Source organism: Borostomias antarcticus (genome assembly GCF_949987555.1).
Source record: "Borostomias antarcticus genome assembly, chromosome: 26".
In the NCBI taxonomy this organism is placed as follows: Eukaryota; Metazoa; Chordata; class Actinopteri; order Stomiiformes; family Stomiidae; genus Borostomias; species Borostomias antarcticus.
In genome coordinates, this window is record NC_140259.1 from 10,001 (window position 1) to 28,373 (window position 18,373).

The window sequence follows — 18,373 nt, forward strand, 5'->3', positions numbered from 1 at the left end:
GGAAAGAGAGTCGAGAAAAAACATGGCTGTCATCACACTGAAGAGTGAAGGCTGAGCAGCCGTCCCTTGGCGGTTTGGGTGCAGATGTAGCGTGTCCCCCCCCTCTCCCTCTATCAGTCTCCCTCTATCAATCTCCCTCTCTCTCTCCCTCCCTCCCTCTCTCTTCTCCCTCCCTCCCTCCGTCTCGCTGCGTATAATCCGGGGGCTGTTAGCCGCCGATGCTAACGCCGTCTGCGCCCCTAGCGCCGTACATTAGCCAGCCTTACCTGTGGTATGCAGTCTGTGTAGGCAAACATGGACTTGAATCTGTCGTCCACGCTGATGTGGTACAGAACGCACATGCTCAGCTGTCTCTGGCCCTCGTCAGCTGGAACACAAACACAGGGGAGGGAGGCATGAATGAGGAGCTGTGTCTTTTCTGCCGGGCGGGACTCAGCGGGCGGAGCCACGCCCGAACAGGGCCGAGCGCCGGGGCGCGCTCGTTACGGCCGCGGGCTCCGACCGTTCGCTCCGCCGGTTGAACTCGTCGACGTGAAGGATCGGTCGCGATCGTTATCTCGTCAAAGCAAACAACCTCATTGTCCTTATCGCTCCGATAAGTCACTCCAGAGGTCCCGCCGGCCGGAGCGATGAACACACAAGTGTGATTGAGTGTTAGACTGTCAACTTGCCGGGAGCGTTTATGAGTTTGACCCTGACCAGCGCCGGGGGAGCCCAGGGCGGGGTACGGACCGGTCGTTAGGACCGCTCTAGTGCTCCGGAGGGGCTGGACGGGGGTCAGAGCCGCTGCTGGACCCCCGGCACCACGCCGGATCACACCGACCCCGCCAGTCCAGTTCAAACTGGTCCCAAACACAGTCAGTGACCATGCAGGCAGCCTTATCACTGCCTATTGGATCCAGATGTGCTCGCTGAACCCCTGGAAACAGGGAGGGGGAAAAAGCTCAAAAGAGACGGCTTCTAGGTTTAATTGGGAAAACAGGAGGAAGCATCAATTTTACTGCCTTTAATAAGCTGCGCTGCTCCGGACCTTCAGCGCCGCCGCGCGATTGGCCGGGACATGTGCTTCTCATTAGTGATCCCCTCAACCTATGCCTTAAAACACACACACACACACGCCTGACCAGAGTGTGCATGTATGTGCGCACACACACACACATCTGACCCGGCGAACTCCCTTGCTTCACTGGTAGGAACACGGGAGGATCCTTTATGGGTGAGGAGAGAGACCCCATTAAATGTTCAAAACACTACTGGAGCCGACGCAATAAAGGAACGGTGAGTTGGGGCTTTAGGAATGAACAAGACTGTTCGGGGGCAGTTAGTGGGAGAGCTAAACTCCAGTTACACCCCGGCCTGATTTAAAACCACCCAACCTTCCTGAAACGACACCCGCACGCTAGAGGGGCTGGGTTTGTGGACGGTTTCATTCTGTTGTTCCTGCACTCGTTTAATAACAGTGCTTACGTCTCCGAAGACAGAACATATGAGCCATGATGGAATGTAAAAGTACTCTATACAAGCCCGGAATGATCTGGATCAGAGACCCGGGAGTGATGGGACATCTCTGAGGACTAGGGGCTTCTCCGAGGGGCCTGTAGTGGGACGAGGACGTCACGGAGAGGTCTCTGATTGGATCTTTAACCCGGCGGAGGTGGTGGGATCATGAGGAAGGTGCAGATGAGAAGGACCCGACCGTCTCCCCTCTTTCATCTTATCGGCGGAGGTCGTGACCCCTTGCCGGGGTCTGACGGGGCATGGCAGCCGTCTCCTCACACCAGCCGACCGGCTCTCTGGAGATAAGATGGGAATCCCTGGACCGAGAGTCCTGATAGGCCGGGGCGCTCTCTAAACGCATGATTCACGAGACCGTCGCTCATCTTCAGTTTGAAAATCCAACCTATCCAAGAACGCACACGCACACCTCCGTTATAGAAACACACGCCCGCACACCTCCGTTATAGAAACACACCACACACCTCCGTTATAGAAACACGCCTCACACCTCCGTTATAGAAACACGCACCTCACACCTCCGTTATAGAAACACGCCTCACACCTCCGTTATAGAAACACACGCCTCACACCTCCGTTATAGAAACACGCCCGCACACCTCCATTATAGAAACACACGCCTCACACCTCCGTTATAGAAACACACGCCTCACACCTCCGTTATAGAAACACGCACTCCTCCGTTATAGAAACACGCGCCTCACACCTCCGTTATAGAAACACGCCTCACACCTCCGTTATAGAAACACACACCTCACACCTCCGTTATAGAAACGCGCACCTCACACCTCCGTTATAGAAACACACACCTCACACCTCCGTTATAGAAACGCGCACCTCACACCTCCGTTATAGAAACACACACCTCACACCTCCGTTATAGAAACACACACCCGCACACCTCCGTTATAGAAACACACACCCGCACACCTCCGTTATAGAAACACGCACCTCACACCTCCGTTATAGAAACACGCGGCACACACCTCCGTTATAGAAACACACCTCCGTTATAGAAACACGCACCTCACACCTCCGTTATAGAAACACACACCTCACACCTCCGTTATAGAAACACACACCTCACACCTCCGTTATAGAAACACGCACACCTCCGTTATAGAAACACGCGCCTCACACCTCCGTTATAGAAACACACACCTCACACCTCCGTTATAGAAACACACACCTCACACCTCCGTTATAGAAACACGCGCCTCACATTACATTACATTACATTACAGTCATTTAGCAGACGCTTTTATCCAAAGCGACTAACAATAATTGCATTTAACGTAGGAAGAGCCAATGTACTACTACTTGCCAGAACTCACAAGTGCATCTTCTTTCTAAAACAAACAAGTGACTAAGAGCATAATCTAGTGCTGAAGCAAAGTGCAAGAATCACAATCTAAAGTACAGTGCAATATAATATAATAAGTGCTTAGGTGGGAGGATTGTTGTAGTACTTCTTGAAGAGATGAGTTTTGAGCCTGCGACGAAAGATGGGCAGCGACTCTGCTGTCCTGACATCAGTGGGCAGCTCATTCCACCACTGCGGGGCCAGGACAGAGAAGAGCCGTGACCGTGTCGATCGACCGCAGGAGCCTCGGAGTGACGGGGCAACCAGTCGCCCTGAGGTAGCAGAGCGTAGTGGTCGGGAGGGGATGTAGGGTTTGACCATGGCCTGGAGGTAGGAGGGGGCTGTTCCTTTCATTGCCCTGTAGGTTAGCGCCAGAGTTTTAAACTGGATGCGAGCCGCTACAGGGAGCCAGTGTAGGGAACGGAGAAGGGAAGTTGTGTGGGAGAACTTGGGGTGGTTGAACACCAGGCGAGCAGCAGCTTTCTGGACAAGTTCCAGAGGTTTAATGGCTGACGCCGGTGCCCCCGCGAGGAGGGAGTTGCAGTAGTCCAGGCGGGAGATGACCAGGGCCTGGATGAGTACCTGCGCCGTTTCATTAGTGAGGAAAGGGCGAATCCTCCTGATGTTGTAGAGCATGAATCTGCAGGAACGTGTGACGGATGTGACATGTGAGGAAAATGACAGTTGGTCATCCAGGGTCACACCCAGATTCCTCGCAGTCCGAGTCGGGGTCACCACTGTGTCTTCAATGGTGATGGCCAGGTCCCGGTGCGGACAGCCCTTCCCCGGGAGGAACAACAGCTCAGTCTTGTCCAGATTGAGCTTGAGGTGATGTGTCGTCATCCACTCCGAAATGTCAGCCAAGCACCCAGCTATGCGTGTCTCCACTTCTGTATCAGAAGGGGGAAATGACAGAACCAGTTGGGTGTCATCAGCATAGCAGTGATAGGAGAAGCCATGCGAGCGAATGACAGAGCCCAGAGATGTAGTGTAGAGGGAAAACAGGAGAGGACCCAGGACAGACCCTTGTGGAACCCCCGTAGTCAGACTACGCGATTCCGACGTCGACCCTCTCCATGTCACCTGGTAGGAGCGGCCCGTCAGGTAGGATGCAAACAGGGAGTGTGCAGAGCCATCGATGCCTTTCTCCTCGAGGGTGGAGAGGAGGATCTGGTGGTCTACCGTATCAAATGCTGCTGACAGGTCTAGGAGTATCAGGACAGAGGAGAGAGAGTTCGCTCTAGCGGCATGGAGTGACTCTGTTACTGCAAGGAGGGCGGTCTCTGTCGAGTGGCCAGCCTTGAACCCGGATTGGTGGGGATCTAGGAGGTCGTTCTGGTGGAGGTACGAAGACAGTTGGTTAAAGATAGCACGTTCAAGTGTTTTGGATAGAAAGGATAGAAGGGAAACCGGTCTGTAGTTTTTGACATCAGATGGGTCGAGAGATGGTTTCTTTAGGAGGGGGGTGACTCTGGCAGTCTTGAAAGCAGAGGGAAAACATCCTGAAACAAGAGATGCATTGATGAGGTGGGTTAGGAAGGGAAGGAGTTCGGGTGCAACAGACTGAAGGAGAGTCGAGGGAACAGGGTCTAGGGAGCACGTGGTGGGGCGGTTAGATGTTACAAGGTTGAGGGCCTCGTTGGGGGAGAGGGGAGAAAAGTGGGATAAGGTGGGGCGTGGAGAGGAGGGGGGGAGCAGGGAGTGGAGAGAGGGTGGGGATGGGGGGGTGAGTTTCGTGCATGGAGCGTTGACCGGGGGAGGGGGGAAAGAGGATCTGATATCGTTAACTTTCTTGTCAAAGAAGTTGGCGAAATCATCAGGGAGAAGGGAGGAGTTGGGAGTACCTCCGTTATAGAAACGCGCACCTCACACCTCCGTTATAGAAACACACACCTCACACCTCCGTTATAGAAACGCGCACCTCACACCTCCGTTATAGAAACACACACCTCACACCTCCGTTATAGAAACACACACCCGCACACCTCCGTTATAGAAACACACACCCGCACACCTCCGTTATAGAAACACGCACCTCACACCTCCGTTATAGAAACACGCGGCACACACCTCCGTTATAGAAACACACCTCCGTTATAGAAACACGCACCTCACACCTCCGTTATAGAAACACACGCCACACGCCACACACCTCCGTTATAGAAACACGCCTCACACCTGTTATAGAAACACACACCTCCGTTATGGAAACACGCGCCTCACATCTCCGTTATAGAAACACACACACCTCCGTTATAGAAACACGCGCCTCACACCTCCGTTATAGAAACACGCACACCTCCGTTATAGAAAACGCACCTCACACCTCCGTTATAGAAACACGCGCCTCACACCTCCGTTATAGAAACACGCGCCTCACACCTCCGTTATAGAAACGCCCCCGAAAAGAAAAACCCTCCTCGGCGGTGTCTTGGACAGGCGTGTAATAGAAGTGTTTTTGCATGTGAGTGCATGCGTGTGTTCAAGTATGCGCTTCTCTTCCCGAAAGTAAAAAAAAAAAAAGGCCCCTCCAAATCTCTGTAGACCCTCTACCTCTCCAGCCCGCTCCTACAAAAACAACATTTGTGTTGGGGCCCGGAGTGTTATTCTAACAAATATATTATATTAATTATGCGCGTTACCCGACTCTCCCTGGAGAGGCTTCAAAAGGCCCATCACAGATGCTCCCAAGCATGCCACATGACCCCCTGGATGAGCTAACGCACCAATCACACGCTGGATCTCCTTTCAGGAAGTCATTTCTCTAATGGTCACCAGAGCCAGCTTGTGTCCAGGGCTTTATGAAGGCCTGCACCTGCACGCACACCCTGACCCTCCCTCCTACGGACGGCGTGTTGGTGTGAGCTGACAGCTTGAGTTAAACGCCAGCGTTGAGGTGAAGGATATTACGGTGTTCGGTGTGCATTGGTCTGAGAAAACCTGGAGCAGAAAGAACATGTCATACGCAGCTGAAAATACACACACCGCTGCAAACAAACACACACACACACACACACACTCAGTGGGTACCTAGCAGGGCAGAGAGTTTGGGGATGAGGCCGGCCTGGACCATCTGACTGCGGAGGCCGGTGTCGAAGGAGAGGTTGAGGAGGAGGCGCAGGGTGGTGACCTGCAGCTCTGCGTGCTCACTGAGAACAAACCTGGCCAACTTCTCCACCGCACTGGTCTCAGCCTGACCATGGAGGAGAGAGGAGGAGAGAGGAGGAGAGGAGAGGAGAGGAGAGAGGAGAGGAGAGGAGAGGAGAGGAGAGGAGAGGAGAGGAGAGGAGAGGAGAGGAGAGGAGAGGAGAGGAGAGGAGAGGAGAGGAGAGGAGAGGAGAGGAGAGGAATGAGAAACACACACACCAAAACTAATTCTAGCCCATCTCTGTGACTCTAGCAGCGGGAACCACAAAGACAATAACAGAACCTGGGGAACCACAGTAATAACAGAACCTGGGGAACCACAGTAATAACAGAACCTGGGGAACCACAGTAATAACAGAACCTGGGGTAACACAGTAATAACAGAACCTGGGGAACCACAGTAATAACAGAACCTGGGGTAACACAGTAATAACAGAACCTGGGGAACCACAGTAATAACAGAACATGGGGTAACACAGTAATAACAGAACCTGGGGAACCACAGTAATAACAGAACCTGGGGAACCACAGTAATAACAGAACCTGGGGAACCACAGTAATAACAGAACCGGGGGAACCACAGTAATAACAGAACCTGGGGTACCACAGTAATAACAGAACCTGGGGAACCACAGTAATAACAGAACCTGGGGAACCACAGTAATAACAAGCCATGCAAACGTAGATCCACGTGGTTTACAGGTAGGTGGAGGTGTTGAGCTGATGAATCAAACACAGTACCAGGACTAGAGACCTACAGTACCAGGCCTAGAGACCTACAGTACCAGGTCTAGAGACCTACAGTACCAGGCCTAGAGACCTACAGTACCAGGTCTAGAGACCTACAGTACCAGGCCTAGAGACCTACAGTACCAGGTCTAGAGACCTACAGTACCAGGACTAGAGACCTACAGTACCAAACACAGTTCCAGGACTAGAGACCTACAGTATCAAACACAGTTCCAGGACTAGAGACCTACAGTATCAAACACAGTTCCAGGTCTAGAGACCTACAGTACCAAACACAGTTCCAGGTCTAGAGACCTACAGTACCAAACACAGTTCCAGGTCTAGAGACCAGTACCAAACACAGTTCCAGGTCTAGAGACCTACAGTACCAAACACAGTTCCAGGTCTAGAGACCTACAGTACCAAACACAGTTCCAGGTCTAGAGACCTACAGTACCAAACACAGTTCCAGGTCTAGAGACCTACAGTACCAAACACAGTTCCAGGACTAGAGACCTACAGAACCAAACACAGTTCCAGGCCTAGAGACCTACAGTTCCAGGTCTAGAGACCTACAGTACCAAACACAGTTCCAGGTCTAGAGACCAGTACCAAACACAGTTCCAGGTCTAGAGACCTACAGAACCAAACACAGTTCCAGGTCTAGAGACCTACAGAACCAAACACAGTTCCAGGACTAGAGACCTACAGTACCAGGACTAGAGACCTACAGTACCAAACACAGTTCCAGGTCTAGAGACCTACAGTACCAAACACAGTTCCAGGTCTAGAGACCTACAGAACCAAACACAGTTCCAGGTCTAGAGACCTACAGTACCAAACACAGTTCCAGGTCTAGAGACCTACAGAACCAAACACAGTTCCAGGTCTAGAGACCTACAGAACCAAACACAGTTCCAGGTCTAGAGACCTACAGTACCAAACACATCCAGGCCTAGAGACCAGAACCAAACACAGTTCCAGGCCTAGAGACATTACATTTACATTTACATTACAGTCATTTAGCAGACGCTTTTATCCAAAGCGACTAACAATAATTGCATTTAACGTAGGAAGAGCCAATGTACTACTACTTGCCAGAACTCACAAGTGCCTACAGTACAATACAGCCTGAGTCTGTCTGACTGGTTGCGCCAGATACTTTGCGTACAAATGACCGCCTGGTAGAGACTGACCCGCCTGGTAGAGACTGACCCGCCTGGTAGAGACTGACCCTCCTGGTAGGGACTGTACCCCTGGTAGAGACTGACCATCCTGGTAGGGACTGTACCCCTGGTAGAGACTGACCCTCCTGGTAGAGACTGACCCTCCTGGTAGAGACTGACCCTCCTGGTAGTGACTGTACCCCTGGTAGGGACTGACCCTCCTGGTAGTGACTGTACTCCTGGTAGACTGTACTCCTGGTAGTGACTGACCCTCCTGGTAGAGACTGTACTCCTGGTAGTGACTGTACCCCTGGTAGAGACTGTACCTCCTGGTAGAGACTGTACCCCTGGTAGTGACTGTACCCCTGGTAGTGACTGTACCCCTGGTAGTGACTGTACCCCTGGTAGAGACTGTACCCCTGGTAGGGACTGTACCCCTGGTAGTGACTGTACCCCTGGTAGAGACTGTACCTCCTGGTAGAGACTGTACCCCTGGTAGTGACTGTACCCCTGGTAGAGACTGTACCCCTGGTAGGGACTGTACCCCTGGTAGTGACTGTACCCCTGGTAGTGACTGTACCCCTGGTAGTGACTGTACCCCTGGTAGAGACTGTACCCCTGGTAGGGACTGTACCCCTGGTAGTGACTGTACCCCTGGTAGTGACTGTACCCCTGGTAGTGACTGTACCCCTGGTAGGGACTGACCCTCCTGGTAGTGACTGTACCCCTGGTAGAGACTGTACCCCTGGTAGAGACTGTACCCCTGGTAGAGACTGTACTCCTGGTAGTGACTGACCCTCCTGGTAGGGACTGTACCCCTGGTAGGGACTGTACCCCTGGTAGAGTACCAGGATGTGTCGGTGAGCGCATGACGCGTGCTGTCGGTCAGTGATCACGCTGCCAGGCCCGTTCTGTGAACCATGTTAACATGTCCGCTCGCCTCAGCTGTGGTCTCCCCAGCCTCAGGCAGACATGCTGGTACTGGGTTAGAACACAACCTGATCCCAATTAAAGACGGCTTCTGTGCGCCAGTTCTCCCGGTCCCACCGTTACAGCCCTCGCAAACCCGCAGTAATCACCCACAGCCCAGGCCCATTATCCTCCACCAGCACTACTACTCAAACCAGAGAGACGCCATCACATCCTCTCAGATATCTGGGTTGGAACTCATCAGGACATGCCGTCGTGTGTAAAATAGAACGTGATGACGGGTCGCTAACAAATGATCTTTTTTCTTTTCTTTTCTTTTTTTTAAGCTAATCAAACATACTGTATAGACCCTGAGGACAATCTCTCCCCTTGATGTCATTCAATACCCTGGGCTAAATAAGCGTGTTGAAACCTTGCGTTTTCTGTTCAACACATGTCTGAATGGGTCCCAACCCCTCGAGGGTTCTCTAATCCGAGTCACAGATACTCTTACAGGGAAACAAGAAGATAAAAATGGTTCCTAACTCGGCCTCTGGCTCTGATAAAGGCCACAAACGGTCTGAGATTGGATCCAGGTGGACGCAGGGTCTGGAGAGGGAGGCAGGACTGAGGTCCCGTGCATTAGAACACAGTGATCTACCTAAAAATAGAAACATCCATAATCATTTACATCACTCACTAAATCCTCAACTGGGATCATAGAGTCAATGTAATGTTGTGGACCGTCTAGTGATTTTGAGACATGAGAACACGTACAAGGTGACTTGTAATAAATTTGCGTAGATCTGATTTATCAAAAGATAGAAAAAATGTGTCCTGTAGTCTACATGGAGCGCTATCATGGAGCTCAAACGCTGAAAGGCCCTGGACCTGCCCTGAGGGTGGACCTGCTCTGAGGGTGGACCTGCCCTGAGGGTGGACCTGCTCTGAGGCTGGACCTGCCCCACCTCACCATGTCGTTCTTGTTCTCCAGGAAGATGCTGAGCTTCTTGAGGAAGGAGACCGCCAGCACCAGCAGCTCCTCGTTGTCCCGCTCCAGGGTCTTCACCAGCATGTGGACGATGTTCTTGTTCCTCATCTTCAGCTCCGTGCGCGTGTCCTCCGCCAGGTTCAGCAGCAGGAACAGAGCCACTGAGCAGGAGGAAGCAGCCAGCGGGTGACCTGTTACAGAACAAGCTTATCACTGTGTTAGAATGGGACCGTGTTAATATTGTCGGTAGTTGAAATACCTCGTAGAAGCTGCTCCTGCTTGGCCAGGAGGCCTTGGTACTTCTTGAAGGATTTTTCACACTCCTTCTGAAGATTCTGGTTTTCAGGGTCTTCGTCACGTGAGGTCAGTCAAGGAAATTGGACCAATTAACTTTTAATGTTGTAGAGCACTTATGTCACCATGCAATTATATACCACCTTATCATGAAGACACTACTAACAGCATTCATTCCTGATGTGACCATAAATACAGAGCTTCCCGCCAACACTGAGGTACCGGTGACCTTTGACCTTAAGGGCCTTAAGGATATAAGCTTTTTTCTTCTTTTGCAGCTCGTCCTGCCAGAGGTCGTATCTCTTCAGCTCATGCTCGATGATGTTCATACACAACGCTCCCATCTTGTAATGGGTGACCAGGCCATGGAACTGGGAGAAACTGGGGGAGAGCAGGGGGGGAGAAAACTTCTGGTTTATCCAAAAGTGGACTTTCATCAAGTCAGACAATCACACTAGGAGGTTCTGACTGAGGAGGAGGATCACACTAGGAGGTTCTGAGGAGGAGGAGGATCACACTAGGAGGTTCTGAGGAGGAGGAGGATCCCACTAGGAGGTTCTGAGGAGGAGGATCACACTAGGAGGTTCTGAGGAGGAGGAGGATCACACTAGGAGGTTCTGAGGAGGAGGATCACACTAGGAGGTTATGAGGAGGAGGATCACACTAGGAGGTTCTGAGGAGGAGGATCACACTAGGAGGTTCTGACTGAGGAGGAGGATCACACTAGGAGGTTCTGACTGAGGAGGAGGATCACACTAGGAGGTTCTGAGGAGGAGGATCACACTAGGAGGTTCTGAGGAGGAGGATCACACCAGGAGGTTCTGAGGAGGAGGAGGAGGAGGATCACACTAGGAGGTTCTGACTGAGGAGGAGGAGGAGGATCACACTAGGAGGTTCTGACTGAGGAGGAGGATCACACTAGAAGGTTCTGACTGAGGAGGAGGATCACACTAGAAGGTTCTGACTGAAGAGGAGGAGGATCACACTAGGAGGTTCTGAGGAGGAGGATCACACTAGGAGGTTCTGAGGAGGAGGATCACACTAGAAGGTTCTGACTGAGGAGGAGGATCACACTAGGAGGTTCTGACTGAGGAGGAGGGTCACACTAGGAGGTTCTGACTGAGGAGGAGGATCACACTAGGAGGTTCTGACTGAGGAGGAGGATCACACTAGGAGGTTCTGACTGAGGAGGAGGATCACACTAGGAGGTTCTGAGGAGGAGGATCACACTAGGAGGTTCTGAGGAGGAGGATCACACTAGGAGGTTCTGACTGAGGAGGAGGTTCTGACTGAAGTGACCCCATCACCTGTCAGGTACTATACCTCAGAAAAGCACAGAAAAAAAGAAAAAATAATTTTGCCAAGAAACATTCAGTCACACTGTCTCCCCTACTCCTACTTACAATCAGCCAGACCCAAGACAAATCATTTCAAAATAGCATAACATAGCAATGGATCAAGGCCAAGAATGACGATCGGTTTTCAGAACTTCGTACATCCCCTTATAGCTCAAATCCATCCTGACAGCAGTTTATGTATCGTTGGATGGAGGGTAATTTTAGCGTTCCCCATTCCCCCATTGGAAAGTAAGGTTTCACGCTATGTTGTCATACTTGTGTGACTGCTCTGAGAAGGAGAGCGATCTGACAGTGGAGACGGGAGGGCCGGTCTAGCCAGAGGACGTACCTGGAGAAGCAGAAGAAGACGTAGATGATGGTGGTTGCCAGGTCCACGCTCTGCTTCCAGTCCTCCCTGAGGACCCGGGCCAGGGCTCCCAGGGCTGCCTCTGATGAGAGAGAGAGAGAGAGAGAGAGAGAGAGAGAGGGAGGGAGAGAGAGAGAGAGAGAGAGAGAGAGAGAAAGAAAGAAAGAAAGAAAGAAAGAAAGAAAGAAAGAAAGAAAGAGAGGGAGGGAGAGAGAAAAAGAGAGAGAGAAAAAGAGAGAGAGAGAGAGGGAGGGAGGGAGAGAGAGAGAGAGAGAGAGAGGGGGGGAGAGAGAGAGAGAGAGAGAGAGAGAGGGAGGGAGGGAGAGAGAGAGAGAGAGAGAGAGGGGGGGGAGAGAGAGAGAGAGAAAGAGAGAGAGAGAAAGAGAGAGAGAGAGAGAGAGAAAGAGGGAGAGAAAGAGAGAGAGAGAGAGAGAGAGAGAGAGAGAGAAGAGAGAGAGAGAGAGAGAGAGAGAGAGAGAGGGAGGGAGAGAAAGAGAGAGGGAGAGGGAGAGAGAGAGAGAGAGAAAGAGAGAGAGAGAGAGAGGGAGAGAGAGAGAGAGAGAGAGAGAAGTAGTTGTTGCTGGACTGGGAGGCCGGGGGTTTGACTGCAGGTTAGTCGAGGAGCTCGGGGGGAATCGCAGGATTCTGAGGCTCCCAGGACTTGAGCTATGGACGATCCTCATGGTATGGACACGTACAGTATCACATGGCTCCATCTCCCCTGGTCCTCTCCCCTTCCCTCCCTGACCCCAGCACTCACGGTTCACATGCACGTTCATCTCTTATCAACATCTGACCTTGCAATGCCTCAAGACAGGACAAAGTGGACTTATAATGCTTCATGGCAGTTACAAATGAACCTGTGCCATCCCTGGACAGCTGTAATGGATGATGGCCCTACGCTGTTGTGAGAGAAAACAGCCTGGTCGTCATGGAAGAGAACAGCACTCGGGTTAGCCGTTGTTTTCTTATGAACGGGATGGGCTCTGAAGTTGTGAGAGTGGATTAAATCAACCCCTGACAAGTGGACCGCATGACCTGGCCAGTACAGTCTTAATACAACCAGAGGCACGGCGCATACCATCCTGTGTATTCTGACAGGGGTGGATGGAACCTACCATTCTGCATGAGCTCCTCCAGGTTGTCAGGGTTGCGGGCCAGGTGCAGGATGAGCGTAGCTCCTCTGATCTTCTTTGGGATGTCCTCATACAGCAGCTCCACATAGTCGTCTACGCTGTTAATGTTGGCCTCCTCGTCCAGCTACGCTTTCAGGTATGGAAAAGTCAGAATACATGAAATAGTGACCAATCACAGGATCAATAATCCATGTCTGGAATACATGGAGAAAAATCACACAGCTCTCTCCCTCCCTCACTGTAATACCACATCATACCTCTATCCCCTCAAATGGTGTGAAGTCTCTTGGCGAAAGCTGTCCTTTCTCTCGTTTGTCTATGTACAAAGAAAAAAAAAAAACAGTATAATTGTGACGGTGACGATGTTAGCGCTGAGATTAAGGTGCCCTTTGAACATTGAACTCAAAAAAGCAATATGTCTTTGACAATGCCAAGTATATTGGCCATCTGTGAGGGCTGACAGTGGAGAATAAATCTTACCCGTTTTTTTGCGGTTCTGCAGGTAGAACAGCAGCTGTTCCACCTCATGTAGTTTGGATGGATGAATGAGCCTGCATTCCTCAACAACCTTCCGGGCTAGAGACGCAATGTCTGTGGTGGCATTCAAGCTTTTAAGGCGGATGCTGTGAACACACATTCAATTGACCATAAATGATCTCCATCCAATACTTTCAAAGACTGGCTATGGCGCCTTATGGGTCAATCCACGAGATAAATATATCATGCAATTATAATTCCTTAGAATATTGAATAGGCTCTGTGCACCAGCTCCACTACTTCCTGAAAGTCACTTGGCATCTTTATTTCCTGTCCTATATGATTGGATTAAGTGATTAATCAGGGGTGAGGCAGACCCAGCGCACACCTGATTAATCACTTAATCCAATCATATAGGACAGGAAATAAAGATGCCAAGTGACTTTCAGGAAGTAGTGAAGCTGGTGCACAGAGCCTATTGAATACCGGCTCTCACATTTTCTGGCTCTCTTTCCTCTCTCCGACCATGTAGTCTCCCATCTCGCCCAGGATAGCGGCCTCCACTTCATACTGAACAACCAGGGCTTTCTCAGTCGGGTGGACGTCCAGACTACCCCCCTTCACCTTCCTGTGGATCAGAAGGGAGACGGCATGCACATAACATCACATCAATAACGTTACATCAGTAATAACGTTACAATACCCACTGAGCAAAGACACGTCTAACAGACGTCTTTTAGATGTCTTTTTTGTCTTTTCCGGACGTCCAAAGACATCCAATTAGGAGCCAGAATGAATGTTTTTTTTATGTTCAGATATGGAACCCGTTTTCCACGTCCACAGACGTGTTAGAGGGGTCCAAGCCAGACGTCTCAGAGGGGTCCAAGCCAGACGTCTCAGAGGGGTCCAAGCCAGACGTCTTAGAGGGGTCCAAGCCAGATGTGTTTGGCCTCCCTGACGTCGCGTGATGACTGGACGGTTTAACGTTCCCCTTCCAATAAGAGATGACAACAACTTGCTACTTACCGTTTCAGGACTGTGTTTCTTTATGTTAGTTTCATACAAATGTCAAAATACACGACTAGATAATATAAGCATTTGTTGTATCCCAGCAAACACGCGACGTCAGGGAGACGTTTGTTCGTCTGCTGGACCCCTCAATATTCACACGTCTGGCTTGGACCCCTCTAAGACGTCTGTGGACGTGCAGAACAGGTCCAATATCTGAACGACTAAAATAAAATTTCATTCTGGCTCCTAATTGGATGTCTTTGGACGTCCGAAAAAGACAAAAAAGACAGATAAAAGACGTCTTTTAGACGTGTCTTTGCTCAGTGGGATGGTTGTGCTGCTCTGAGACAGCTGGGTATCAACACAGAGCTGCTCTCCCATCAGGATGCTAATGCTAGCTAATGCTAGCGAGCCTGCCAGACCATCTCCCATCAGGATGCTAATGCTAGCTAATGCTAGCGGACCTGCCAGACAGCATTACCTTTTCAGATACCGCGCATCTTCCGCCTGCAGTTTGTCCATTTCAGAAACGAGGGTGGATTCACATTAAACAGTCTTTCTGATAAATATGATCAAACCTCGGCTCTGTCCTCATCGTTAGGGGCTTCTGTTGCTAAGGAGAGACCGTCTTCCCAGCATGCAAAGCAGTCGGACAACATTTGAGCAAGAAAGTAATTGATCGCCATCTACAGGTCTGGAGAAGAACTACCTCAAGACTACCCCATCCCCGTCTACTTTCCTTTTATCCCCTATCTGGGATATCATTTCAAACATTTGTTGGTTACATTATATTGTGTCATTGACCTAGTTTCTCTTTTAGCACAGTTTTCAAAACAAATTTCACAACATCTGTCTTCAATGTAAAGGAAAACCCTTTGTACTGTTTAAAATCAAGTGCTAAGTAAACACACATTTGCACCAGAGGCTGGCATGTGAATGAACATTCCACAAATGCATTGCATGCATGTCACTGTGAAAATATATGACCCATGGGCCCATTCAGCAAACATATTACATTAACTACACAGTCTGGCATGTGGCTATTATCAGAAATATATTTTCACATTATAGAAATGTAGCCTAAGTAGTGTGGGAGGCTACTCATGTTTTGAATGACACTCAGAAGGAAACGTAAACAGAAGAGACAAAACTGTCTTCACCGTTTTTACATCTCTATAAAAAATTGACCATTTAGCCAATAAAATGGATCTAGAAGTGAATGTTACCGAAAGTCCTAAGGGTTGTTTCTCTTCAGCAGTTGTCCTTACAGCTGTCTCGTGTGATTGGGTAGAGCACTTTGTTGAAGCTCGATTGGTGGACTGGTTTGCCTGTTTTCCCTGTTTTGGGGGCCTAGCAGACGATGATGGATGTCCTGACTGCACGGCCTGGTCACTGAGGTCATAGGGTTGGGTGACATTGACCATGGACACTGAGGTCAGGATGTTAATTTGTTAACTTGGGTTAGAGTTCACAAGCTGTACGACACATTACGTAACTCAAGCTTGAATTTCAGAATGTGAAAAGGCAAATGCCCCCTCAAATTGATTATATAGAGCGGTGTACTGGCTTAAGAAGTGGGGATACTAAAGAATATCTATCTATCTATCTATCTATCTATCTATCTATCTATCTATCTATCTAACTAACCATCTATCTATCTATCTATCTATCTATCTATCTATCTATCTATCTATCTATCGTAACAGCAAATATTCTGAAATTGTTATGTTTGTACATAGTGGTAGATAAGTGTGTGTAGGCAGTGTGTCCGTGGATAAAGAAGTGTGTATACTATTCTTAAAGCTTGCACAGAACAGTATGCATTGGGGTTCTTTGAGGATACCACTGTAAGCACAGGAAAGTCATTTTGTAAGCAAAATGTGATAGTGATCAGTGTGGTAGTTAACTTATAATTTCACACTCAAACATTCAAGATTGAAGCTCTAATATGAGCAAGATCTTTAATCAAATCAGAAGAGAAATATTACTGAAAATATTTTGTTTTCCATTTTAAAACTGACAAACAAAAAACAACTACCAAACTTGACGATTCTGTCCTTTGACTTGAGAGGGCATTTGTTGGTCTGAGTAACACTTAACCCTCCAAAGTGACAGGTGATGTCATCACTCTAAATTTAGCCTCTAAATGTATGCCATGGAGGTGGGAATATCTCTCTTCTGGAGGGTGAATATCTCTCTTCTGGAGGGTGAGCATTACACTGTACCCGGCATTTCTTAGGAAAGGTCTGTATCATTTTGTGATGGTCACTGGTGTTGATTTTATAATCATGTAATCATGTATGATTTCAGAGCATTGATCTTCCCTCTAGGGCTGGAGACCTGGTTAGAAGTGTGCATAAGCAGAGCCACCGATCACCTGACAGATCTACATTCATGACCTCTGACTGTAGTTTCTGACTATTAGCTTTGCTTTTGTGCTTTTGAATACAGAATAATAACATGCACATCACTTCTATTTGATGTGTGTTGGTTCCTGGCCTAGCTGCCCCCTGGAAGAAGCAGCATGTGACCCATACATGTTCCCACCCACCCAGGCCCGGCGTCTCTTACAGCTGGAGCAGGCCAATGCCCTACAGCCTCGCAAAACTTGTTCTGTTTTAAACTATAAAAAGTGTGAATGTTCTCATTGGATACAGGACAGCCAGGGAACATAAAACCAGGAGGCCACCCCTCCCCCAGCAATAGATTGATCTGATTGGCTGAGACCCCAACCGAATGTAATACTAACCCTAACCCTTGCTGCTGCTGATAGTCTAAATTAGACTAAATCTATTAGACACGCACAGAACCTAGGGCTCTTTAAGTCTCAGCTTAAAACGCACTTGTTTTCACTGGCTTTTGAGGCCTGATAGCCTACATCCCCTGTCCTGTTTTGTGTCCTGTCCTTTTATTGTTCTGTGATTATGTGCACTTTATTCTGTTTTTTGTTTTAGTTTATTTTATATATTGTACAGCACTTTGGTGCAACTACGGTTGATTTCAAACGTGCTTTATAAATAAAGTTGACCTTGACCTTGAAAGTGATGGCCTAACATTATTTGACAATGGTTTGATGGCGTAGGGCGTGTCTAGAGCAGGCGTAGGGCGTGTCTAGAGCAGGCGTAGGGCGTGTCTAGAGCAGGCGTAGGGCGTGTCTAGAGCAGGCGTAGGGCGTGTCTAGAGCAGGCGGAGGGCGTGTCTAGAGCAGGCGTAGGGCGTGTCTAGAGCAGGCGTAGGGCGTGTCTAGAGCAGCCATGCACCCACCCACCTATCAATATTCTCTCTAGGGGCCCAGATAAGAGTACAGGAGATAACTGAACCCAGAAGTTGTCAGCAGTAGTTACGAATATCTTATCCAGAAGTGCAGAGACAGCAAAAAACGAGAAGCTTGGACTTCACTTCAACATCTGACACTGGGCAGAAACCTAATGACAGAGAGAGATTGAAGAGCAGGTGCCATCGTGTGTTGAGGGACAGCTGAATCCAAACACCTCCAGACCATGCTTAAAATAGAGAGACATTCACGTGTTGAGTCTGTGCATGACTTCAGCCATGTTGAGGGGATGATCAGACCCACAGTCTGGAGAGAGAATCATCCCAAATATCCACTCATTCAGCCATGCTGAGGGGATGAGACCCACAGTCTGGAGAGAGAATCATCCCAAATATCCACTCATTCAGCTGTGCAGTTCTGGTTATGGATGAATACTGTAGCCTACTGTATATGGTATATGGGTCAGTGTGTAACTACTACCCACAGTGTGTGGATGTACTGTATACAAACATGAGAAGATGTTGCTAAAATTAGCTGCTATACATATAGGCCTGTAGGAGGGTAGAGAGCACGTATTTGTGACTCCTGTGTGCCTGCTGGTATTTGGGGCTTGCCAAGGTCCCTCTGTCACTCTGCATGCCTATTGGTCATGAGGAA

At 49.4% G+C, this 18,373-nt stretch overlaps 1 protein-coding gene across 1 annotated transcript in view; it reads right to left on the minus strand.

The window, feature by feature from the left end:
• LOC311326196 (kinesin-associated protein 3-like) overlaps positions 1–15,004 on the minus strand; it is a gene marked incomplete at its 3' end in the record, with an annotated part of 24,917 nt that extends 9,913 nt beyond the window's left edge. The window contains exons 1-11 of the mRNA XM_084459063.1: positions 14,924–15,004; positions 13,928–14,059; positions 13,435–13,577; positions 13,212–13,270; positions 12,937–13,078; positions 11,801–11,900; positions 10,337–10,495; positions 10,080–10,183; positions 9,803–9,981; positions 5,909–6,071; positions 267–367 (exon numbers count right to left, since the gene is read on the minus strand). Coding sequence (XP_084315189.1) covers positions 267–367; positions 5,909–6,071; positions 9,803–9,981; positions 10,080–10,183; positions 10,337–10,495; positions 11,801–11,900; positions 12,937–13,078; positions 13,212–13,270; positions 13,435–13,577; positions 13,928–14,059; positions 14,924–14,964 — 1,323 coding nt within the window. The remainder of the gene's footprint in view (positions 1–266; positions 368–5,908; positions 6,072–9,802; positions 9,982–10,079; positions 10,184–10,336; positions 10,496–11,800; positions 11,901–12,936; positions 13,079–13,211; positions 13,271–13,434; positions 13,578–13,927; positions 14,060–14,923) is intronic.
• Positions 15,005–18,373: the final 3,369 nt, after the last annotated feature.